Source organism: Oncorhynchus nerka, linkage group LG10 (genome assembly GCF_034236695.1).
Source record: "Oncorhynchus nerka isolate Pitt River linkage group LG10, Oner_Uvic_2.0, whole genome shotgun sequence".
Lineage (NCBI taxonomy): Eukaryota > Metazoa > Chordata > Actinopteri > Salmoniformes > Salmonidae > Oncorhynchus > Oncorhynchus nerka.
The window spans coordinates 55,126,041-55,151,372 of NC_088405.1; the positions used below are offsets into that span (position 1 = coordinate 55,126,041).

At 44.0% G+C, this 25,332-nt stretch overlaps 1 protein-coding gene across 15 annotated transcripts in view; it reads left to right on the plus strand.

Moving 5' to 3' along the window:
- Positions 1 to 260: 260 nt before the first annotated feature.
- LOC115135602 (serine/threonine-protein kinase MARK2-like) overlaps positions 261 to 25,332 on the plus strand; it is a 34,382-nt gene continuing 9,310 nt past the window's right edge. For 3 of the 15 annotated variants that reach the window (XM_029670474.2, XM_029670477.2, XM_029670483.2), the window contains exons 1-12: positions 1,228 to 2,481; positions 19,138 to 19,311; positions 22,138 to 22,191; positions 22,639 to 22,687; positions 22,881 to 22,946; positions 23,122 to 23,192; positions 23,291 to 23,347; positions 23,800 to 24,036; positions 24,149 to 24,268; positions 24,413 to 24,551; positions 24,923 to 25,035; positions 25,125 to 25,260. In XM_029670474.2, coding sequence (XP_029526334.1) covers positions 2,434 to 2,481; positions 19,138 to 19,311; positions 22,138 to 22,191; positions 22,639 to 22,687; positions 22,881 to 22,946; positions 23,122 to 23,192; positions 23,291 to 23,347; positions 23,800 to 24,036; positions 24,149 to 24,268; positions 24,413 to 24,551; positions 24,923 to 25,035; positions 25,125 to 25,260 — 1,264 coding nt within the window. In that variant the 5' untranslated portion in view covers positions 1,228 to 2,433. Of the gene's footprint in view, positions 284 to 1,127; positions 1,148 to 1,227; positions 2,482 to 19,137; positions 19,312 to 22,137; positions 22,192 to 22,638; positions 22,688 to 22,880; positions 22,947 to 23,121; positions 23,193 to 23,290; positions 23,348 to 23,799; positions 24,037 to 24,148; positions 24,269 to 24,412; positions 24,552 to 24,922; positions 25,036 to 25,124; positions 25,261 to 25,332 lie in introns of those variants that run through there. The other 12 variants (XM_029670481.2, XM_029670478.2, XM_029670482.2 and 9 more) reach the window with 7 other exon arrangements.

Here is a 25,332-nt window from a genome sequence, read left to right on the forward strand (position 1 = left end):
ATGTACATCATTGGGCCCTACCCTTGTGTAGTTTCAGAATGTGATTTGTTCAATTTACAAATTGATTCCTGAGGTACCCAATGGAGGGTGCTCGGTGTAGAAATGTTTTACTTTTTCGGTGGGAACTCACATTGAGGAGGAGCCCTGATTTGATATGGGGATGCCCACGTCTCCTATGGCTCCCCTGTTATTTGAATGATGAGCTTGGATGAACATTTAACATAAGTGGGTTCGGGGCTGTTTCTTGAGGGCCTGAGGCTTTAAATGGGACAGAAGATTTAAGGTATTGCAGATAGAAAATTAACTGTCAGTGGCAATAGAACCTTGTTTCCTTAGCCTGGTCCCATATCTGTTTGTGCTATATTTCCACTCCTGGTCATGCAAAACATGTTTTAGCATTAGCTCTCGTTTACACAAGAGGGGGGCCTCTTGGGTTCTCAATTGAAACATGGATAATGGCTTGGCCAATGTGTACAACAGTACCGACGCTCTTTTTAAATAATCATTGCTTGCGATACTGTTTTGGTAACCTTGTCATTGAGGGGGAAAAAAGTCAAATACACGTTTTTTCTATTTGTTTTACACGGGTCCCACAGGTTATGGCTAGTTTACAGAAGAGAGGTGCCCACCTGTTCTAATTAGCTATTTAGCGTCCCAGAACACCTGTGTGTAACGGAAGACTGAATGGTGTTGTAACATAAAAGGACTGACTGGAACTGTGTTAAAACAGTACGTGCATATTTTGCTGTGATATGAAAGTAGAGGGCCTTACGTTTATAAAACTGTATTGCAATTGAGTGTCGATTCAGATGGAATATGTTCCTGTCAGAGCACCTCTTAACATAAGGGCCTTGGACGTTAAAAGAGTAGACTAGCCTTTAGCACATCTTGGGCTAATTTGCCATATGACACGGTGTAAACGTCAGCATAAACAGAGATTGGTACCCAGGCTAATGTTTTCTATTAGTGGCTTCTTATTTCCTTCAACCACACTGAAAAATCGGTACGCCACTGTCTGTTTAATACAATTCGTGGAGGTGACAGATGAACATAATTAAAACTGGAATGGCTAGTCTGAAATCAAGTCAGACCTTCTTAGATCTGAAATAATCGGTTGAGTAAAAAAAAAAATCCACCTAGACACCTGGTAGGTTCCACCATATTGCTTACACCCATCAGATATTGCGGTAAATGTGTAGCTAGCTATGGTTAGTGTTTGATTTCACACTGGGTTGTTTGGCCAGCTGGAAAATAATCAGCGTAGACGCAGTCGAAACCTGGGGGGCGCTTCAACTCTAGTTAGTCTATAGCCCACCCGAGATTCAGCAAATTGAGCATAGCGCGGAGGGACAAACTCGGAATTAAACTTGATTACATATGTCGCTTTAGCTAGTTATTCTGATATTCAAACCTGCTAGTATAGACAGCGAGCTACAATTTATACACCACATTTATAAAAGCAAGACCAAAGACGCACCGAGCGAGCTAACTTACTGGCCAAGTAACATAGCAAGCTAACTAACGTACGTAGCTGGTCAGGAAGAATACAGGACGTTGCGGTTGTTTTGCTCGTGTACCATTTTAGCTAACCGGCTAGTCGGCAGTTCATTTTCAGTTTAACTCGCGGATTCGTACCTCTGCCGTGGAGGGAAACTGGCCTACGCTATCTAGCAATCTAGAGTTGGCAAAGACAGCTCGCTGATAACGTTATCATTACAACGGAGGGTCGATAGTGTATTATAGTTAATTATATTTAACTAGCGAGCGTTTTTTTTTATCCCTCTAAAGAGGACGTTTGGACTGCTGCTATCGGCGTGGCCAAAGTTTCGTAGAATCCCCGGACTAGATTTGACCGTCTACTTGTGGGAACAAACCTCGCTTTGGGTGGAGCTTTGGCTCGTATAGCCCTCTAAACTTGACAGCTCATCCTTCCACTGCACAGCTCCGTGTGTAACTGGCAGACCACTTTTCTCCATTGAGTGGAATAGGCGTACCAATGTAAGATAGCTTGTGAATGCAGGGTTACCTTTTCACGTGAATAGCTGTTATTTCAGATACTTGTGATTCCAGAACTTTGAACAGTACTTATATTATATTGATAGGTAGCTAACTACTAACGTTATATTACTACTACCTGGACTAGGTATGGTATTTCATTGACGATTGAGTAACTTCAGCTAGCTGGATAGCTAGCTAGTTAGCTAGCTAGAACTTTAGCTCGCTAGCTAACTAGCTAGTTTAATTACTCCTAGCTAGCTAACGTTAGCCCCGAGCTAAGGCTACGCATGAGTAACTTTTTGATAAGTTGGCTAGCTAACTAAATTAGCTACACAAACAATATAGTCCCCAGTTCAGCAATAACAAACACGGAGGACAGATGTATAGTGAGTTTTGAGATTCTGTTAAGAAGTTACCCCCCGAAAATCTGTTAAGATGTCAACCCGGACGCCATTATTAACAATTGAACATTCGTCAAACCAGGTAAGCCAACTGCAGTTGCAGTATATCAGACAGTTTTTAGGTAGCTAATTTAGCTAGCCTGAGCTAGTTAACCTAAACCACATAAACCCTCTTTCTTTTCCTAGCCCTCAGGCTTGCTATCTTCCTAACTTTGCTACCTTACCAATCACATTGTTTGTGGCTAGGAGGTATTGCATGGTGTAGAATTGAAGTTTAAAAAAAATTAGATATTTAGCTAGCGAACTATGATTAAATAACGTTAGAGGGCTAATAGCCTAACTAGTTAGGAAACATTATTGTAACCAGGTTTAGACACTTTAGGAAGCATTTCAGTATGAAATGCCAATACTTTTTAAAACTCACTTTTCCATGTCTTCTTCAAATCGTGTCAACAGGAGCAGATATAATCTCTACACAGAATATATCAATCATGTTTACTTTTATAGTTTTTGACAACTTTATAGGTCTTCCTCTTTTCCTGTATGCCCCCACATTGTTTGAGTGACTTTGTCTAACTCGTCAACAGATCATTCACTGCCAGTAAGTCAAGTTGTAGGCCCAACTAGATATTGCCACTTCTACAACTGTTTAGAGTGTGAGCTGCATCCTCTGCCATCTTGTTTGTGTTAGCCAGTAGCTCGTGTCTGAACTGGAATGGGGGATTCCATCATACAAATTGCCTGAGAGTGTCCTAAATATACTTTAGTAGGAATAGCTCAAATCAGGTGTAAGTAGAGGACAGCATCATTTACATTTGTGCATTTGAGGAGCAACTCAGTCATGAACACACATCTGCTTGCAGTGAAGGCTGGCTCTCATTACTGACATGAATGTTTTAGTCAATAATGACATTATGAAACAATTGTCTACTCAAATCACAAATTGCTGATCTTTATACATGGGTAGCAGAGATGTTGACGCATTCCATTGTAGTGAAAATACCCTAACTTGCACATGCTACTAATTCCAAGGTTTTGTTTGCCACTGAATTTGGCTGAAGCAAGGAGTGGTACCCTGCCCAGCTTGTTTGATTACAGACTGCTGTTGACCAGGGACTCAATGTTCTTCTTACCCCAGTTTCTCTGTTCGTTAAACCAGCATTTCCAGTTGAGCTGGGCGTAGGATATGTGTGAAGGCCAAGGGGAGTGCTTCTTTTCTCCACTTTGGACAGATTAGCATTATTTGTATGCACGCACATCTGTCAGAGTTTCCCTGTGTGTGTACTTATACATTTTAGCAGAGGCTAATATCCAGAGCGACATACAGGTGCAATTCGGGTTAAGTGCCTTGCTCAAGGGGACATTGGAAGATTTTTCACCTATTCAACTCAGGGATTCTAACCAGCAACCTTTTGGTTACTGGCCCAATACTCTTGACCGCTAGGCTACCTGCCTCCCACTTTCTCCTGCATCTGTTAGTAATTATGGTTCTGGATATGGCATCATATTTATGATTGGTCAATGAAAGATGAAGAGAATTTATCCATCTGGTTGTAGGCCTATTGAAAACAATTAGGTTTTTACTATCTGGTTTCAGTGACAGTGTCTTTGTTTTTACCAGCCCTTAGTGATCTTGGTTTCTCCCTGTGGTCTTTTTGTCATGACCTAACCCCAATCATATACTTGTGGGTATTAATAGCTCACATAGGCAGGGGTGGGATAATTTTAAAAGCTTGTGTCAACACTCTTTTTCTTCCACCTTTGTTTAAAATTATCATTAGGTTTCTTGTCTGAAAGGATTCATCACTATCGAGTATTCCTTTTATTTCTCAGCTTTGTAGCTTGTGCTGTCTTCTCGGAGGAAAAAGTTGACATATTTTTAGTTCTGCTACGTATTTTTACATTTAGGCTTACTAATTCATGTATTCTCTTACAGCATAGGCTACCTGTCTTTATCTATACTGAACAAAAATGTAAATGCAACCATTTTAGTGTTCAAGTGTATATATAAGGAAATCGGTCAATTGAAATAAATTCATTAGGCCCTAATCTATGGATTTCACATGGGCCCAATCACTGGGGAGCCAGGCCCAGCCAATCAGAATGAGTCCGTCCACCACCCCAGATGATCCCCACAGGTGAAGAACCCGGATGTGGACATCCTGGGCTGGCGTGGTTACATATGCGATTGTGAGGCTGGTTGGATGTACTACCAAATTTCCTAAAATGACGGAGGTGGCTTATGGTAGAGAAATGAACAGTAAATTCTCTGCGACCAGCTTTTGTGGACATTCCTGCAGCCAACATGCCAATTGCACACTCCGTCAACTTGAGACATCTGTGGCATTGTGTTGTGTGACGGAACTGCCCATTTTAGTGGTCTTTTATTGTCCCCCGCACAAGGTGCATCTGTATAAAGATCATGCTGTTTAATCAGCTTCTTGATATGCCACACCTGTCAGGTGGATGGATTATCTTGGCAAAGGAGAAATGCTCAGTAACAAGGATGTAAACAAGTTTGTGCACAAAATTTGAGAGAAATAAGCTTGTTTTGCGTATGGAACATTTCTGTGATCTTTTATTTCACCTCATGAAACATGGGACCAATATTTTACATGTTTGTATTTTTGTTCAGTATAGAATATATAAAACCAGAGCCCCAGTGGTGTGTTTTCCTCCAGTGCAGTGCAGGTCTATGTGATTGTGCAAGCCTATGGTTGTGGTCCTTTTCATTTTAGCAGCTTGAGTTGTGCTCAATTATAATTAAAGACTAAACAAAACTGGGTTGCAATTGACTTTTCTCTCCCCCATAGTTCCACTAGGCCATGTGTTTTGATTTCAGGATGTTCTACTCATGTTATTGAGGTAAAGGACTGTCAGAAGTGTATGGAGAGGGGACTGGAGGGAGAGCTCAGTTAGTGTCTATTTGTGGTTCTTGCTGCCGCTACCCTGACTGGAAATAGCCGTGTGTGATATTAATACCCAGATAAATGACAAGCTGGCTCACTCGCCTCCTTTATTTACCAGTTCGTCTCTCTCTCCCCACCAGTCTGTTACTTTGTTTACTCACTTTTCTTCTTTCCCTCTTAAGTTTCAATAAATTGAGCAGGCAAGAAACACTTTTCCTCTGACAGGTAGCCTAACAATTACTAATAGGCCTTTACATTTAAAAAAAAAAAAAATTAAAATATGTTCACGTCTTTAGGCCTAGGCTATTTTCTTTGTTGGAAAAAATGTGCTTGTCCTTGTTTGACTACTGTGTTTTGCTCAGTCTGAATTGAAAGCTTTTCTCTGAGTATGTTAAGGAGAGCGAGATGTGAGGCGACAGCTAGGCTGGAGTGAGTGAGTGTTTTCTGTGTATGTATGAGAAGGTTGGGGAGGGAGGAGGGCAGAGTAGAGGACAGGTTTAAGCAGCAGGTCTCCATGGCAACACTCCCACAGCAAGACTACTTTTTCAGAGAGGGACCATTCCTTCTGATCTTAGCAACGCTAAAGCATTTCCCCAGCATTTCCCCAACCCAAGCAGCATTGCACATTACTCCAACAAATCTTATGTTTACATTTACATTACATTTAAGTCATTTAGCAGACGCTCTTATCCAGAGCGACTTACAAATTGGTGCATTCACCTTATGACATCCAGTGGAACAGTAGTGCATCTAAATCTTTTAAGGGGGGGGGGTGAGAGGGATTACTTTATCCTATCCTAGGTATTCCTTATAGGTGGGGTTTCAGGTGTCTCCGGAAGGTGGTGATTGACTCCGCTGTCCTGGCGTCGTGAGGGAGTTTGTTCCACCATTGGGGGGCCAGAGCAGCGAACAGTTTTGACTGGGCTGAGCGGGAACTGTACTTCCTCAGTGGTAGGGAGTTGAGCAGGCCAGAGGTGGATGAACGCAGTGCCCTTGTTTGGGTGTAGGGCCTGATCAGAGCCTGGAGGTACTGAGGTGCCGTTCCCCTCACAGCTCCGTAGGCAAGCACCATGGTCTTGTAGCGGATGCGAGCTTCAACTGGAAGCCAGTGGAGGGAGCGGAGGAGCGGGGTGACGTGAGAGAACTTGGGAAGGTTGAACACCAGACGGGCTGCGGCGTTCTGGATGAGTTGTAGGGGTTTAATGGCACAGGCAGGGAGCCCAGCCAACAGCGAGTTGCAGTAATCCAGACGGGAGATGACAAGTGCCTGGATTAGGACCTGCGCCGCTTCCTGTGTGAGGCAGGGTCGTACTCTGCGGATGTTGTAGAGCATGTACCTACAGGAACGGGCCACCGCCTTGATGTTAGTTGAGAACGACAGGGTGTTGTCCAGGATCATCTGCATAGCAATGATAGGAGAGACCATGTGAGGTTATGACAGAGCCAAGTGACTTGGTGTATAGCGAGAAAAAAAAAATGCAATCTTGCAACCTTACAAAAAATGTTCTCGATTGTTTAAAGTTATCAAGTCTAAAATAACATTAGTGCAATTGTGACAACAGGCACAAGTGTAAGTCAACAGATACTTTTAGAGGATACAGTTTAGAGGTCCAAAAAATTATTATGATTTTTCAACAACGATACCGATTATTGGAGGACCAAAAAAGCCGATACCTATTAATCGGCTGATTATTATTTATTTATTTGTAATAATGACAATTACAACAATACTGAATGAACACTTATTTTAACTTAATATAATACATCAATAAAATCAATTTAGCCTCAAATAATGAAACATGTTCAATTTGGTTTAAATAATGCAAAAACAAAGTGTTGGAGAAGAAAGTAAAAGTGCAATATGTGCTAACGTTTCAGTTCCTTGCTCAGAACATGAGAACATATGAAAGCTGGTGGTTCCTTTTAACATGAGTCTTCAATATTCCCAGGTAAGAAGTTTTAGGTCGTAGTTATTATAGGAATTATAGGACTATTTCCCTCTACCATTTGTATTTCATTAACCTTTGACTATTGGATGTTCTTATAGGCACTTTATTATTGCAAGTGTAACAGTATAGCTTCCGTCCCTATTAGCGTGCGCTAACTAGCTAGCCATTTCACTTCGGTTACACCAGCCTCATCTCGGGAGTTGATAGGCTTGAAGTCATAAACAGCGCAATGCTTGACGCACAACGAAGAGCTGCTGGCAAAACACACGAAAGTGCTGTTTGAATGAATGTTTACGCGCCTGCTTCTGCCTACCACCGCTCAGATACTTGTATGCTTGTATGCTCAGTCAGATTATATGCAACGCAGGACACGCTAGATAATATCTAGTAATATCATCAACCATGTGTAGTTAACTAGTGATTATGATTGATTTGTTTTTTTTTATAAGAAGTTTAATGCAAGCTAGCAACTTACTTTGGCTTACTGCATTCGCGTAACAGGAAGTCTCCTTGTGGAGTGCAACGAGAGAGGCAGGTCGTTATTGCGTTGGACTAGTTAACTGTAAGGTTGCAAGATTGGATCTCCCGAGTTGACAAGGTGAAAATCTGTCGTTCTGCCGCTGAACTAGGCAGTTAACCCACCGTTCCTAGGACGTCATTGAAAATAAGAATATGTTCTTAACTGACTTGCCTAGTTAAATAAAGGCATTAAAAATCGAATAAATCGGCAAATCGGCACCCAAAAATACCGATTTGTTATGAATAATTAGGGCCGATTTCAAGTTATCGGCCATTCCGATTAATCGGTCGCCCTCTAGTACAATTGTGAATGCAATACATTTCAAGAAATGTATATTGATGGTTTAAGCTGGACTAGGGGGATGGGGATAAGAGGGAGAATGGTTGCTAAGGTAGATGGGTAAAGCTAGTTCATCAGCCTATGATGTTATATATGGACCAGAGCATGGAAAAAGTTTTCAGGAGTTACTGGAGTACTAGTTACTGAGCACATTCATCATGTGTTTGTGTGTGAGTAACCTGATTTGACACCAGGTAAATGTTTGAAAAGGTAATTGGGCAGTGTTTTTAAAAGGGGTGTGGTACAGAGACTATTACAATACATGGATTTGCTCATCTGTTAACCAATTGGTGATGCGTTTTAAGGAGATCTAAGTTGTGCTTCCTGTTTTATTCTCTTTAGTATTGGGGAATCCTTGACCTTCCCCCTTCTATTTTTTTTCTCTCCCTCTCATATCCACCCTTCTTTCTCCTGATTGTATCTGTGGCACAGCTGTCTGAGCATGTCAGCTCTTGTCCATCGGGCTGCCTCCCTCCCTGGTCATGTCTCACCAGTGCTGCTGCTCTCTTAGCCAGACAAACCTAGGCACGTCTCACTGGCACTTGGAACCTGACCCTGTCATTGTGTCAGCCATTTTGTTAACTTTTTTATTTTTTTGTGTGTGGGGAGGGGGGGGTGGGGTAAATCACAATACTTCCTCAAATTACCCAAACAAACTTCCTGTTGACCGTTGCGACCGGCGAGGTTGTCTGGCCCTCTGGAGAGCCTGGCTGTGTGTCCTATTTTAGCCTGAGACCTCATGGCCCCCTGTGTCCCACTTCTTGGTCATCCATCCAAGCCATCAACACCCCCTTTATGCTTTGAAATCTGTGTCGAGGGGGACACTTACAATCTCAACTCTGTCCACACCTTTTTCTTAGAGCATAGCTGAAGTCACTTCCTCTATGAAGAGACAGACAAGGTTCCTATAGCCTGAATGGTATCTGGATGGTCAGTTCTCATGCTACTGTTAGCAATGGATGGAGTCCACAAGTCCCACTTCAAGCATCAAAATAACAGGTCAAGTACATTTGCATGTGTAGTTGTTTTGTGCGTATCGCTGAATGATTCATGTAGGAGTTTTTTTTTTTACAGAATGATAGCCGGCTGATACGTGAGGTTTTGCCCAAATACTACCGGCTAATATAGAGAATTATTTTTGAATTTCAAATCTGTCATCTTCAAGTGTTTGAGTGTGGTTCTTGCCTCTCTCCACCTGAGGCTGAACAAAGAGATGTGGGGCTGTATATGTAATTGATGAGACCCTCTAGGTCCCTCAGGCTTTTCCTGGTTGCACTCTCCTCAGCCTGTCTCTGTCTTTCGCTGTCAGTCAGTCAGCCCTGGAGCTGAGCTTCCATGACTTTGACGGTATGTCTGCATTTCTCTCGGTTTTGTCTGATATTATGTGTATTTGTGAACATTTTATTTATGCATCTTTGAATGTGCTGCTGTCTGTGTGCCAGCCTCTGCGAGTGCGTTTTAGTTTGTGTGGTAGACTAATGTGCGTATCTGGTAGGGATAGAAGTGCCGGCTGCTGTACTGAAGGTCAAAGCTGTGTTTGTGAGGACTGCGACTGCGTTGCTGACGCTCTGTTACTGCAGAGCATCCTCTGCAGATGAGCTGGGTGCAAGACACCTCTTTGACATGCAGTGGACACTTTCCCTCACACTCCCGACACACAACAAACCCACTGTAGATTGATAGCTAAACCATGTCTGCCAGCACAGAAATGAAAAGGAAAACAAAAACGAGGTCCGCACACTGAAAGTGTGGTAATCTGGCTTACCCTGTTCTGCTCTGTATGGAGCTCTCTGTGATGAGGCACTTCCTCATGCATTTATGCCAGAGTGTGTTTTTTGTTGTGTATGTGTGTGGGAGGGAGGGAGGAGCGTTTAGATGACAGCTGCCTTCTGGCTCAATGGCTCCTGCTGGTTCTACAGGCAGACTTGCAACAAGCTTCTGATTTATCGCTCTATGAAAACTCTGGGGCGGGACTCAACACACACTACACCGGTGTTACGTAATTGAACACAAAGCAGGCACACCTTTTGAAATGCAGATATTGGTGCGTAAAAAAAAAAAAAAAGTCTTACGTGGAATGCTGTTTTGTTTCTGAAAGGGAAGTGGCTTGTTGGGAAAAGTGACGTACTGTCTTTGTCTCATAGCCCGTGCTTTTTGTTTCTTCTTGGATTAAGTAGAAGAGCAGAACTTGACTTATATTACACAACGTTGTTTGTGTCAACTGTCAATTATTCACCCTATGCCAAATAGCCTTAACATTTCTGTCCAATTCATTGTAAATGACATTAACATTGCTCTTGATAAGAATCCGTTTAATTTTCCAGTTCAGAATGCAGAGAAGTAGTTCCGCTTGGGCCCAGACTTGGAATACGGAAACTAAGGTCCATGCGGAACAAAACGGTGCCCGTGTCAATAGCTTTTCTGTCCACTTACGTATGCTTACAAGGTAACAATCTCCTGGAGAGAGCGAGCGCAAAAGGATACATTGCAGAGTTTGTGAATACAGAGAGAGCAGGGACATGTAAACAGATACCCCCCCTTCAGTCACCTTCTCATCCTTGCTTTCCGGGGCTCCCACACACGAACTACCCCTCTTGCACCTTTCCCCATAAAGGTACTGTACATTGTTATTTTTCTCGTGGTCACCCCCCCTTCCTTCTGTTCTGTCTGCTCACTTTTGTCTTCTTGAGTCACTCTTCAGTCCCCCAACACTTTCTCTCTGTCCTGTTTGCTTGTCAGTGTGGATTTGAGTTGCTAGCAGAGACAAACATGCCCTCTGTCAGTGAGAGCCTCATTAGCTGAGAGGTGGGGGACTATGTAGATTAGTAAAAAGCATGAGCTGAAATTATTGTAGAGGTGCTGAACCATACTCCCTGTTACTAGCCGGCTACCACCCTCTACTCTACACCTTAGACTGCTGCCCTATGTACAGAGTCATTGAACACGGGTCACTTTAATGTTTACATATTGTTTTATCCACTTCATATGTGTATGCTGTATTCCAGTCAAGGATCATCCTATATAACTACGACTGTACACAACTTTTCTATTCATATAGACTACTGTTCATACAGTATATTTCACACCCATTATATACATATATACACTGCTCAAAAAAATAAAGGGAACACTTACATTTACATTTACATTTAAGTCATTTAGCAGACGCTCTTATCCAGAGCGACTTACAAATTGGTGCATTCACCTTATGACCTCCAGTGGAACAGTAGTGCATCTAAATCTTTTCAGGGGAGGGGGTGAGAGGGATTACTTTATCCTATCCTAGGTATTCCTTAAAGAGGTGGGGTTTCAGGTGTCTCCGGAAGGTGGTGATTGACTCCGCTGTCCTGGCGTCGTGAGGGAGTTTGTTCCACCATTGGGGGGCCAGAGCAGCGAACAGTTTTGACTGGGCTGAGCGGGAACTGTACTTCCTCAGTGGTAGGGAGGCAAGCAGGCCAGAGGTGGATGAACGCAGTGCCCTTGTTTGGGTGTAGGGCCTGATCAGAGCCTGGAGGTACTGAGGTGCCGTTCCCCTCACAGCTCCGTAGGCAAGCACCATGGTCTTGTAGCGGATGCGAGCTTCAACTGGAAGCCAGTGGAGGGAGCGGAGGAGCGGGGGTGACGTGAGAGAACTTGGGAAGGTTGAACACCAGACGGGCTGCGGCGTTCTGGATGAGTTGTAGGGGTTTAATGGCACAGGCAGGGAGCCCAGCCAACAGCGAGTTGCAGTAATCCAGACGGGAGATGACAAGTGCCTGGATTAGGACCTGCGCCGCTTCCTGTGTGAGGCAGGGTCGTACTCTGCGGATGTTGTAGAGCATGAACCTACAGGAACGGGCCACCGCCTTGATGTTAGTTGAGAACGACAGGGTGTTGTCCAGGATCACGCCAAGGTTCTTAGCGCTCTGGGAGGAGGACACAATGGAGTTGTCAACCGTGATGGCGAGATCATGGAACGGGCAGTCCTTCCCGGGAGGAAGAGCAGCTCCGTCTTGCCGAGGTTCAGCTTGAGGTGGTGATCCGTCATCCACACGGATATGTCTGCCAGACATGCAGAGATGCGATTCGCCACCTGGTCATCAGAAGGGGGAAAGGAGAAGATTAATTGTGTGTCGTCTGCATAGCAATGATAGGAGAGACCATGTGAGGTTATGACAGAGCCAAGTGACTTGGTGTATAGCGAGAATAGGAGAGGGCCTAGAACAGAGCCCTGGGGGACACCAGTGGTGAGAGCACGTGGTGTGGAGACGGATTCTCGCCACGCCACCTGGTAGGAGCGACCTGTCAGGTAGGACGCAATCCAAGCGTGGGCCGCGCCGGAGATGCCCAACTCGGAGAGGGTGGAGAGGAGGATCTGATGGTTCACAGTATCGAAGGCAGCCGATAGGTCTAGAAGGATGAGAGCAGAGGAGAGAGAGTTAGCTTTAGCAGTGCGGAGCGCCTCCTTGATACAGAGAAGAGCAGTCTCAGTTGAATGACTAGTCTTGAAACCTGACTGATTTGGATCAAGAAGGTCATTCTGAGAGAGATAGCGGGAGAGCTGGCCAAGGACGGCACGTTCAAGAGTTTTGGAGAGAAAAGAAAGAAGGGATACTGGTCTGTAGTTGTTGACATCGGAGGGATCGAGTGTAGGTTTTTTCAGAAGGGGTGCAACTCTCGCTCTCTTGAAGACGGAAGGGACGTAGCCAGCGGTCAGGGATGAGTTGATGAGCGAGGTGAGGTAAGGGAGGAGGTCTCCGGAAATGGTCTGGAGAAGAGAGGAGGGGATAGGGTCAAGCGGGCAGGTTGTAGGGCGGCCGGCCGTCACAAGACGCGAGATTTCATCTGGAGAGAGAGGGAGAAAGAGGTCAGAGCACAGGGTAGGGCAGTGTGAGCAGAACCAGCGGTGTCGTTTGACTTAGCAAACGAGGATCGGATGTCGTCGACCTTCTTTTCAAAATGGTTGACGAAGTCATCTGCAGAGAGGGGAGGAGGGGGGGGGGAGGAGGATTCAGGAGGGAGGAGAAGGTTGCAAAGAGCTTCCTAGGGTTAGAGGCAGATGCTTGGAATTTAGTGTGGTAGAAAGTGGCTTTAGCAGCAGAGAGAGAAGAGGAAAATGTAGAGAGGAGGGAGTGAAAGGATGTCAGGTCCGCAGGGAGGCGGGAAGTTTTCCTCCATTTCCGCCGGCTGCCCGGAGCCCTGTTCTGTGAGCTCGCAATGAGTCGTCGAGCCACGGAGCGGGAGGGGAGGACCGAGCCGGCCTGGAGGATAGGGGACATAGAGAGTCAAAGGATGCAGAAAGGGAGGAGAGGAGGGTTGAGGAGGCAGAATCAGGAGATAGGTTGGAGAAGGTTTGAGCAGAGGGAAGAGATGATAGGATGGAAGAGGAGAGAGTAGCGGGGGAGAGAGAGCGAAGGTTGGGACGGCGCGATACCATCCGAGTAGGGGGCAGTGTGGGAAGTGTTGGATGAGAGCGAGAGGGAAAAGGATACAAGGTAGTGGTCGGAGACTTGGAGGGAGTTGCAACGAGGTTAGTGGAAGAACAGCATCTAGTAAAGATGAGGTCGAGCGTATTGCCTGCCTTGTGAGTAGGGGGAAGGTGAGAGGGTGAGGTCAAAAGAGGAGAGGAGTGGAAAGAAGGAGGCAGAGAGGAATGAGTCAAAGGTAGGCGTGGGGAGGTTAAAGTCGCCCAGAACTGTGAGAGGTGAGCCGTCCTCAGGAAAGGAGCTTATCAAGGCATCAAGCTCATTGATGAACTCTCCGAGGGAACCTGGAGGGCGATAAATGATAATGATGTTAAGCTTGAAAGGGCTGGTAACTGTGACAGCATGGAATTCAAAGGAGGCGATAGACAGATGGGTAAGGGGAGAAAGAGAGAATGACCACTTGGGAGAGATGAGGATCCCGGTGCCACCACCCCGCTGACCAGAAGCTCTCGGGGTGTGCGAGAACACGTGGGCAGACGAAGAGAGAGCAGTAGGAGTAGCAGTGTTGTCTGTGGTGATCCATGTTTCCGTCAGTGCCAAGAAGTTGAGGGACTGGAGGGAGACATAGGCGGAGATGAACTCTGCCTTGTTGGCCGCAGATCGGCAGTTCCAGAGGCTACCGGAGACCTGGAACTCCACGTGGGTCGTGCGCGCTGGGACCACCAGATTAGGTGGCCGCGGCCACGCGGTGTGGAGCGTTTGTATGGTCTGTGCAGAGAGGAGAGAACAGGGATAGACAGACACATAGTTGACAGGCTACACAAGAGGCTACGCTAATGCAAAGGAGATTGAATGACAAGTGGACTACACGTCACGAGTGTTCAGAGAGTTAAGCTTACGTAGCAAGAATCTTATTGACTAAAATGATTAAAATGATACAGTACTGCTGAAGTAGGCTAGCTGGCAGAGGCTGCGTTGTTGACTAAGTAGGCTAGTTGGCATTGGCTGCGTTGTTGACACTACACTAATCAAGTCGTTCCGTTGAGTGTAATAGTTTCTACTGTGCTGCTATTCGGGGCTAGCTGGCTAGCTAGCAGTGTTGATTACGTTACGTTGCGTTAAAAGAACGACAATAGCTGGCTAGTTAACCTAGGAAATCGCTCTAGACTACACAATTATCTTTGATACAAAGACGGCTATGTAGCTAGCTATGTAGCTAGCTACGATCAAACAAATCAAGCCGTTGTACTGTAATGAAATGAAATGAAAAATGTGATACTACCTGTGGAGCGAAGCGAAATGCGACCGGATTGTTGAGTGCAGAAGTTCTGTTCGGTAGACGTTGGCTAGCTGTTGGCTAGCTAGCAGAGTCTCCTATGTTAAGGACGACATAAAACTACACACTCTAAACTACACAATTATCTTGGGTACGAAGACAGCAAAGACAACTATGTAGCTAGCTAACACTACACTAATCAAGTCGTTCAGTTGAGTGTAATAGTTGTGCTGCTAATCGGTGGACTAGCTAACGGTGGACGTTAGCTAGCTGGCTAGCTGCAGGGCAGTGTAGACTGCGTTAGGACGACGAAATACGATAATTACGCAATTATCTATGATACAAAGACGGCTGTGTAGCTAGCTAAGAAGGAATTGCTAAGATTAGACAAATCAAACCGTTGTACTATAATGAAATGTAATACTACCTGCGGACCGAGTGCAGATGCGACCGCTCGCTCCAACCCGGAAGCCGACTAAAACTTAAATAACACAATGTAACTCCAAGTCAATCACACTTCTGTGAAATCAAACTGTCCACTTAGGAAGCAACACTGATTGACAATAAATTTCACATGCTGTTGTGCAAATGGAATAGACCACAGGTGGAAATTATAGGCAATTAGCAAGACACCCCCAATAAAGGAGTGGTTCTGCAGGTGGTGACCACAGACCACTTCTCAGTTCCTATGCTTCCTGGCTGATGTTTTGGTCACTTTTGAATGCTGGCGGTGCTTTCACTCTAGTGGTAGCATGAGACTGAGTCTACAACCCACACAAGTGGCTCAGGTAGTGCAGCTCCTCCAGGATGGCACATCAATGCGAGCTGTGTCTGTCAGCGTAGTGTCCAGAGCATGGAGGCGCTACCAGGAGACAGGCCAGTACATCAGGAGACGTGGAGGAGGCCGTAGGAGGGCAACAACCCAGCAGCAGGACCGCTACCTCCGCCTTTGTGCAAGGAGGAGTAGGAGGAGCACTGCCAGAGCCCTGCAAAATGACCTCCAGCAGGCCACAAATGTGCATGTGTCTGCTCAAACGGTCAGAAACGGACTCCGTGAGGGTGGTATGAGGGCCCGACGTCCACAGGTGGGGGTTGTGCTTACAGCCCAACACCGTGCAGGACGTTTGGCATTTGCCAGAGAACACCAAGATTGGCAAATTCGCCACTGGCACCCTGTGCTCTTCACAGATGAAAGCAGGTTCACACTGAGCACATGTGGCAGTCTGGAGACGCCGTGTAGAACGTTGTGCTGCCTGCAACATCCTCCAGCATGACCGGTTTGGCGGTGGGTCAGTCATGGTGTGGGGTGGCATTTCTTTGGGGGGCCGCACAGCCCTCCATGTGCTCGCCAGAGGTAGCCTGACTGCCATTAGGTACCGTGATGAGACCCCTTGTGAGACCATATGCTGGTGCTGTTGGTCCTGGGTTCCTCCTAATGCAAGACAATGCTAGACCTCATGTGGCTGGAGTGTGTCGGCAGTTCCTGCAAGAGGAAGGCATTGATGCTATGGACTGGCCCGTCCGTTCCCCAGACCTGAATCCAATTGAGCACATCTGGAACATCATGTCTTGCTCCGTCCACGAACGCCACGTTGCACCACAGACTGTCCAGGAGTTGGCGGATGCTTTAGTCCAGGTCTGGGAGGAGATCCCTCAGGAGACCATCCGCCACCTCATCAGGAGCATGCCCAGGCATTGTAGGGAGGTCATACAGGCACGTGGAGGCCACACACACTACTGAGCCTCATTTTGACTTGTTTTAAGGACATTACATCAAAGTTGGATCAGCCTGTAGTGTGGTTTTCCACTTTAATTTTGAGTGTGACTCCAAATCTAGACCTCCATGGGTTGATACATTTGATTTCCATCATTTTTGTGTGATTTTGTTGTCAGCACATTCAACTATGTAAAGAAAAAAGTATTTAATAAAAATATTTAGGATGTGTTATTTTAGTGTTCCCTTTATTGATTTGAGCAGTGTATTTATATTCTGGACTCTGACATGGCTTGTTCTGATATTTCTTTCTTTACATGTTTTGGATGTGTGTGTGTTCGGTATTACTGCACTGTTGGAGCTAGAAACATAAGCATTTCACTGCTACTGCGATAACATCTCATATGTTTACACGACCAGTACATCTTTTTTTTTTTACTAACAAAGTGTGAACCGTATAAAAAGAAAGTTGCACACTGCAGTACCTTCAGAAAGTATTCATACCCCTTGACTTATTCCACATGTTGTTGATTGGACCGGGTCTGGATCCAACCAGGTCTATAAGGAACTGGTGTAGTTGTCCTCTGGTCCGTTCAGAACGGGTGTCTATTTATTTATGCATACATTTGAAGACTTCTACTTGAGGTCCAACATCCCTGTCACAACAGACAATGCCAGGAACATTGTGAATGCGGTCATAGAAGCTGGTCTTGTACCACAAATAGGGTGCTTTTTAGTTGTCTCTTGCCAAATTAACTACAGTAACTGTTGGCGTTTAATTTTCCCACTGTAATGTTACCGAACCGTGACCCCATAACTGTGAAACGTACACCCTTAATTTCTGAACACTGCTACATTCATGAGGATGCTACCATGATTACATATAATCATGAATTGTGAAAAAGGATAAGTGAGAAAGTTTGAGGAACAAAGGTCATAACCACCCCAAAAAAATGCGAACACCCAAAATATACGCTACATTATTCACCATTCAGTTCCCATTGGGCAAAACATAACCCGAAACACAACCAAAACAAACTGAAAATGCATTCAAGTTTGTAGTCACACGATTGATGTAGTCATTGTGTGCTAGGAATTTGGGACCAAATATTAAACTTTTGACTAATTGAATCATTGTGAATTTGTTTAGTCATTCCACCTCAAAAAGCACAAGAGAATTTCGACACCCACTATCTCCGATTGTTCTAACATCGTTACTTTAGTTTAAAGCAAATAAGATGATCATTCGTGAAATATAATTGGATTAAACGAATGAATTGCACCCAAATGTGCAATTAAAAAAAAAATGTATAGGATTCATATCTTCAATAAATATGGTACCTAAACATCCGATTTGGACCATTCTTCCTAACAACGATTAAGATGATCTATCCAATAAAAGGATCAAAAGCCACCCACAACCCCACCTCCAACAACCAGTATACAGTATCAGTTCTGTCTGCTGTATTCCCTGTGAATCTTAATTTTTTTTTTGTTCAGAGAAATTAGCCATTGGAGTCAAAAGCTATTGGTTTTCTGCCCAAAGTTGCCAAGAAAATGTTGTGATCAATTTAATAAACACAAGAGACTAGTCAAATTTGATAAAAGGGTGTTGCGGAAGTAGCAAGAACAGCAGCATCCAGTGTGCAAACCTGGTACTTTCACACTAATTTATGGTAAATTAATGCAAGCAACTTCAATGGTTAATTTCTCTGAACAGGGGAGGAAAACAACATCACCAGATTCACAGGGAATACAAAAGATCAAGAAGCTATACAGCATCTCCATACTACCTATCAGACATAGATAACTAATGTTGGTTGTTGGTGGGATTGCTGTGGGGGGGCTCCTTGGGTGGCTTTTGACCCTTTTATTGGATTGCTCAAGTCTTACTCACTGTTAAGGAAGAAGTTTGATCCAAATTGGATGTTTTGGTGCTATAACTGTTGAATATTATGTGAATTCTATACATTTTAAAAAGCCAATTTGGGTGAAATTTTAAATAAAATATTTCAGGAAAGCTATCTTATGTTTCTAACTACAGAAACAATTCCAGAACAGTCTGAGATGGTGGGTATATCGTGGCTTGCTGAAATGACATAGAATGACCCCAAATACTTATGAAGAAAGGTCAAATGGGGGGACCAGATGCATAAAGTGCTTTCATTTCTAAACGGTAAAACAGATGTATGAAAACCCCCTTAAAAGGTGACATTCTGAACTATCGCCTCATGAAACATTTGATCTCCAATTCAAAATGCTGGCGTATAGAGCCAAATTTACACATTTCAGCTTCACTGTCCAAATAAAGAGGAGTATATGCTCCCAACAATTTTAATGGGTGAACCTAATGGCTTAGGTTGACCCATTAAATAGTTTGGAGCATACATAGTGTGCAACTTTATTTCATAATTTTTTATATAGTGACTATGTAGATTGAGAGATCAAAATTATTGGACAGTATCAAGTTATGCTCAGTTGCATTTTTCTATGAGGTCACCTTGGATCCAAGGCTCTTTCTCCTTTGATGGGAGTCTAAAATGCATTGTCTGGATTTGTGTCGGAGGTGTTGTGTAGGCTAGTGTTAGGAAATCGCCACTCCTAACAGAATCTTGTTCTCTTTCAGTCTCACTCAGAGTCCAAGGCAGGAGGGCGTCCTAATATGCCGCGGTGCCGGAATTCTGTCGCCACAACGCCAGACGAGCAGCCACACATTGGCAACTACCGTCTGCTCAAAACCATCGGCAAGGGCAACTTTGCCAAGGTCAAACTGGCTCGTCATGTCCTCACAGGGAAAGAGGTGAGGATAAACTGAGATCAAACCAAGTCCAAACATTGGATTTAGTGGCGCTGATGTTACTGCTTTTTTGTTAGATGTGTTTAGGGATGTGACTCTTTCCTTTCAAACACGGTTTGATACGCATCTAGATACATGGGCTCTGATATGATACTTTCATTTTGAAACGATTTGGTGCGATTCAGTTTGATTAGTGGAAGGAATCGATGTGATTTGATGCACTAACATTTGTTGTCTGAACACATTCATTTTCCAGTCTAAATTAAAAATTTGATGGAGCTCAGGAGCTGGGCCTCTGAACTGGATCTGTCTGAGCTGAGTGGCCCTCGTGTATGTGTCTCAGGGGTTGTGTTAGTTTTCAACATTTCAGACTGCGTTTTATACCAGTTCACCTACGTTTTATATTGAAAGTCAAGTTTTTTTTGTTGCATCAATAGAGTGATCAGAGTGTGCAACTATAGTTTTCCTTCATAGAAAATACATTAGTGCAACACATTTGGCAGAAAAAAGCTTACTTTCCATCAAATGACAACAGAAGTGCAACACTACAGTGCCATCAAACTATTCACACCCCTTTACTTTTTCCACATTTTGTTGTTACAAGGTGCGATTAAAATGTTGACAAAATTACAATTTAAATCCAGTCTACACAAAAAAAATAAAGTTATATTCATGTTTTCTAGTTATTTTTTATCTTGATTAGTTAATTATTCAACCCTCTGAGTCAAAACATGTTAGAATCACCGTCGGCAGTGATTTACAGAGACTTACCCAGAAAGACTCACCGCTAAGAGCTTTGCACACCTGGAATGTACACCATTGTTGATCGATGCTAGACAGCCATTTTCAAGTCTTGCCATAGATTTTTAAGCCAATTTAAGTCAACTGTAACTAGGCCACTCAGGAAGATTCAATGTCGTCTTGATAAGCAACTCCAGTGTATTGTCTATTTGGCCTTGTGTTTTAGGTTCTTGTCCTGCTGAAAGGTGAATTTGTCTCCCAGTGTCTTGGAAAGCAGACTGAACCAGGTTTTCCTCTAGGATTTTGACTGTGCTTAGCGCTATTCTTTTTCTTTTTATCCTACAAAACTCCCTAGTCTTTGCCGATGACAAGCATACCCAAAACATGATGCAGCCACCACCATGCTTGAACATATGAAGAGTGGTCTGTGGAGAAGTGCAACTGAAGCACAAAATTAGTCTGTCGAACAGAAATTACAATAAGAAGCATTTTATATCTGCATTTACAAAACACAAAGATATTTCTTATGAGTTTAGTCTTTTTCTCTTGTGAAAAATGCAGAACTCTGTTAATGCGACCCCCTGGTGGGTGTGTAGACTCCTGAGCTGAGCCATAGGGCAGACTGAGCATCTAAACACTATCCAATTGGGGGGAGGGGGGAATTTGCTTTATGTCCCCCTACTTTATTCTGACATCCCCGTCACCCACTAATTAACTTGCCATTTTACAGGTCTCCAGACTGCGACCGTTTAATCGCATTTTGCAACCCTTTGACTTGGCTCTGCGCGAGTTACATTTTTAATTGGTTGCATCAGACAAGTGTTCTGATTGTAACATTTCAAAATCCAACCACGGGGAAAACACAGCAATCCTGTGTAGTACTGTTGTTGCCATTGAAGAGAGGAGGTTCTCTGCTTTCTGTAGGTAGGATTTTTTTATTTCTCAACTGAATATTCAGCAGGATGTTTGATATAGCTTTGAGATACGGAGTGCACGAACTGTGCATCGGCGATTGTGATTGCATAGGCGTCATTGGATAGTAGGCTACAACTGCGAAGTTTTGGGACATTACATTTACTGTTAGATTAATACATGGCTACTAGCAGTGGGTATTAGATTTAGAGTTGACGATCTAGCTAATATTTTGAGTTTCCATTTACTCAGGTGTAAATTAGCCCCAAATAAATTGGCCTATGATATTAGTGCACATAAAGACGTAGGCAAATTCATCTCTTTTGAGCAAGAATTCTGGAGCCCTATTTTTAACAGCACAATATAACAATTGCCTTGTAGTCATCCCAAAATTCAAAATGGATTAGGTTGCACATCAAATGATTTAAAATCACAACCCGTGAGATGAAACTTATTTCTTGAATACCATTACATTACATTTAAGTCATTTAGCAGACGCTCTTATCCAGAGCGACTTACAATCTCAGTAGTCTATTACACTTCTTATTAAAGCACTGTGAATGACTTTAAAATGATTACTCATTTTGTTCTGTTGTGTGACCCCACATTTTTGTATACGAGATCAAATCATGGGCTGGTGCTCGCACAAACAATTTCACTCTTTGTAATGAAATTACAACTTTACCATGTTCATGTAAAAATGACCAGATGCACTGACTGTTTAAAGCAAAACTAGGAAAACTATTATTTTGAAATGTGCAATCTCAAAGCCCCGATCAGCAGGTAGATGTGCAATCGGCAAAAATGCGAGTTGTCCACTCCACTAGCCGACACAACTATGCCGGTAAAACACAATTTTCTACAGCACATTTGGTAACAATGACCCATCAAATTACATTGGTTGTCACCCAACTACACTGAACAAAAATATAAATGCAACATGTAAAGTGTTGATCCCATGTTTCATAAGCTGAAATAAAAGATGCCAGAAATGTTTACATCCCTGTTGATGTGCCATGAGTGCTTGGAGTGGGGCATCACATGGAGAAACAATACAGAGAGTAATAGAGTTGTTTGGGGGGGAAAGAGTCCTCATCCAGTTCTTTCCACTGGTGGGTGGAATAGTTCAAGTCGAGCTACTCATGTCTAACTTTCCCCCCTCCCCTCCTATAAAAGGTGGCTGTGAAAATCATAGACAAAACGCAGCTCAACTCTTCCAGTCTCCAAAAGGTGAGGACAATGAGATGCTGGGTTAATGCTATACGGTTGTTGTTTTGATTTGTGTGTTCAGATAGGGGCGGTTTATTTCTGAAATAGAAAGAATACAGCTCAAATCAAGAAGAGATTGTGACAGAGCATTGCTTATTCACATCCATCCTCTTGAAGCATCTTCCAGTCCCTAACCCCAATCTTCTCCTGAAGAGGGTAGTTCCCTCTGTAGGGCTTAGGGCAGGATATGGGGGTAATTACAGGAAATTAGACCCAAGTACTTCCTGTCGTGATGGTTTGGGTGGGGTGCCAGTACTCTATTCAGAAATGTATGCATGGAGACGTGCACACAGTGATTTTCACATACAGTCTTGGAGTGTAGAGTTTAAATTATATTGGATAAACTCTGACTTTGTCGCATATAAACTGATTGATCTTCTGTTAATGTCTCTGTTCTCCTGCCCATAGCTGTTTCGTGAAGTGAGGATCATGAAGCTGCTCAATCACCCAAATATCGGTGAGCTTTGTGCTGCTTTCCTTTTCAGATTATCAATCCCCAACCAAATAACAGAAACATGTTTTGCTTGCCTGCTTATTGGTGGAGGCTTCCGATGTAGAGGTCATAGTTCACTTTTTGAAAATTGATCGCTAAGTTGTGATGGAAGGTGTTGTCTTGATTGAATTTAACAAAATGTATATTTTCTCTGTAGTTAAGTTATTTGAAGTTATTGAGACAGAGAAGACGCTGTACTTGATCATGGAGTATGCCAGTGGAGGTGAGTAAAGACCTACTCAGTTCAACCTGATGTTCTGTTTTCAGCATTTAATAACATCAGTTCTGTCTCGCTTTATTCACATACTCTTTTTACTCAACCTTTTATCCTCCTTTGTTTCCACTGCTTTCTTCAACACTCCCCTACATTCTGTCTCCCCCTCAACCCCTCTCCTCAGGTGAGGTGTTTGATTACCTTGTTGCTCACGGGAGAATGAAAGAGAAAGAGGCCAGAGCCAAATTTAGACAGGTGAGACACTGTTTGTCTGCTGGTTTCATTTCCTGTTATTGCCAATACTGTTTAAAAGGGAATGGTCATCCTAGCTGTTGCTCCTTGTCTTGCTACAGATTGTGTCAGCGGTACAGTACTGCCACCAGAAGTGCATCGTACACAGAGACCTGAAGGTGAGGATGGACAAGAAATGGGGAAGTGTTTTGATGTGTAATGTAGAGAAAGAGATGGCTCCATTTGTGACAAAATCAAGATTATTACATTATGAAATGCATAAACATTCCTTACCTCAGGATACTTCAACTGGTGACTACCCCAGAGAATAAACAAGAAGGAGCACTCTGTTGCTTCGTATATCTGATTTTTACGTAAGCCTATTGTTTTTCCCGTCAATAAATCCATCAGATTTACCCAGCAACAGTGCTCCTTTTTTTCTCTATTTATTCTCCCGGATAGTCACCAGTAGAAGTATCCTGGGGTAAGGAATGTTTTTGGGATCCACCCTTTTTTTTCATTTAAGCTGGGCTGAAGTGCCTTTTGAGTACACCTTTTTTCCATGTTCATGTTGTTCTTTAAATATTTTTGTTGAAAGAACTGGTATCAATAGAAAACAATTTCTCTCCAGGCAGAGAATCTACTCCTAGATGCTGACATGAACATCAAGATCGCAGACTTTGGTTTCAGCAATGAGTTCACCATGGGGAACAAGCTGGACACGTTCTGTGGCTCTCCCCCCTACGCCGCCCCGGAGCTGTTCCAGGGGAAGAAATATGACGGCCCCGAGGTGGACGTCTGGAGCCTGGGGGTCATCCTCTACACACTGGTCAGCGGATCTCTGCCTTTCGACGGACAGAACCTAAAGGTGGGCAGTGAACAGTGAAGGTGGAAGGGATGCATGGTAAACACGTGATGTTGTTGAATACCTACCCACACCTCACTTTAATCCTTGTCTGTTGCGCTCGTCTTCCCTTTAGGAGCTGCGCGAACGGGTTCTGCGGGGGAAGTATAGGATTCCCTTCTACATGTCCACAGACTGCGAGAACCTGCTCAAGAAGTTCCTCATTCTCAACCCAACCAAGAGGGGCAGCCTGGAGGTTAATAGTACCTCACCTAGCCACTGCCTCCGCTGGATACAAACCAGAATTGTGTAGAGACAACTGTTAGTACTGTGTTTTTCTATCCACCTCCCTTTCCCCATTAACTCCAAGACTCCGTCCTTTCTCTCTGCTTGTGTCCAGCAGCAGATCATGAAGGACCGCTGGATGAACGTAGGCCATGAGGAGGAGGAGCTGAAGCCCTTCATCGAGCCCCAGCCAGACTACAAGGACCCCAAGAGGACAGGTCAGCACCCCGACCGAGCGGGGGGGTGGAAGAGAGGTGGGGCAGGCGTCTGGTGGATGAGCTGGTGGCAGTAAAGGGGTTACTGGGGAAGGGGTTAGAGGTTACATTAATTGGGGGAGGGCCCCTCTATCTGAAGGTAGTCTTATTTTACGTGCCCTGTTAGTCTGCCTACCTCTGTGTTGCGTAACATGCCCTTTGCTGTGTCAACATGTGCCTTCATGTTTAGTAAAACTAAATACTATACTTTTTTTGTTAGACTCTAATGATATGCCTTTATGGTCTAACTATTTTGTCTGTAGAATCATGTGTTTGTGATCGGTTTCTCTCTGCAGTATGCTGCATGTGTGCGTAGTACTTCTGTCTTTGATGCGGTAGTACGGTTGACCTTTTCTCGCCATTCTGTCCAGATATCATGTTGCAGATGGGCTACTCTGCGGAGGAGATCCAGGACTCGCTCGTCAACCAAAAATACAATGACGTCATGGCCACATATCTATTACTAGATTACAGGAACTCTGAGGTACGAAGTGAATACACTCTATATGTAGGAGCAAAGTGTGTCCTACTCCTGCCATGGTAATATTTATGACCATCCCTCTTCCCCCTCAGATGGACGAATGCATCAGCCTATCAATGAAACCCCGCCCAGGAAGTGATCTCACAAACAGCAATGCCCAATCCCCTTCTCACAAGGTACAGCGCAGTACCTCATCCAATCAGAAGCCCCGGAGAGCAACAGATGCAGGTAGGAAGCTGTTTGGATTGATGAGGATACTGTAAATGTACTGCTATTTTGGACAAATGCTCTTATTTTGGT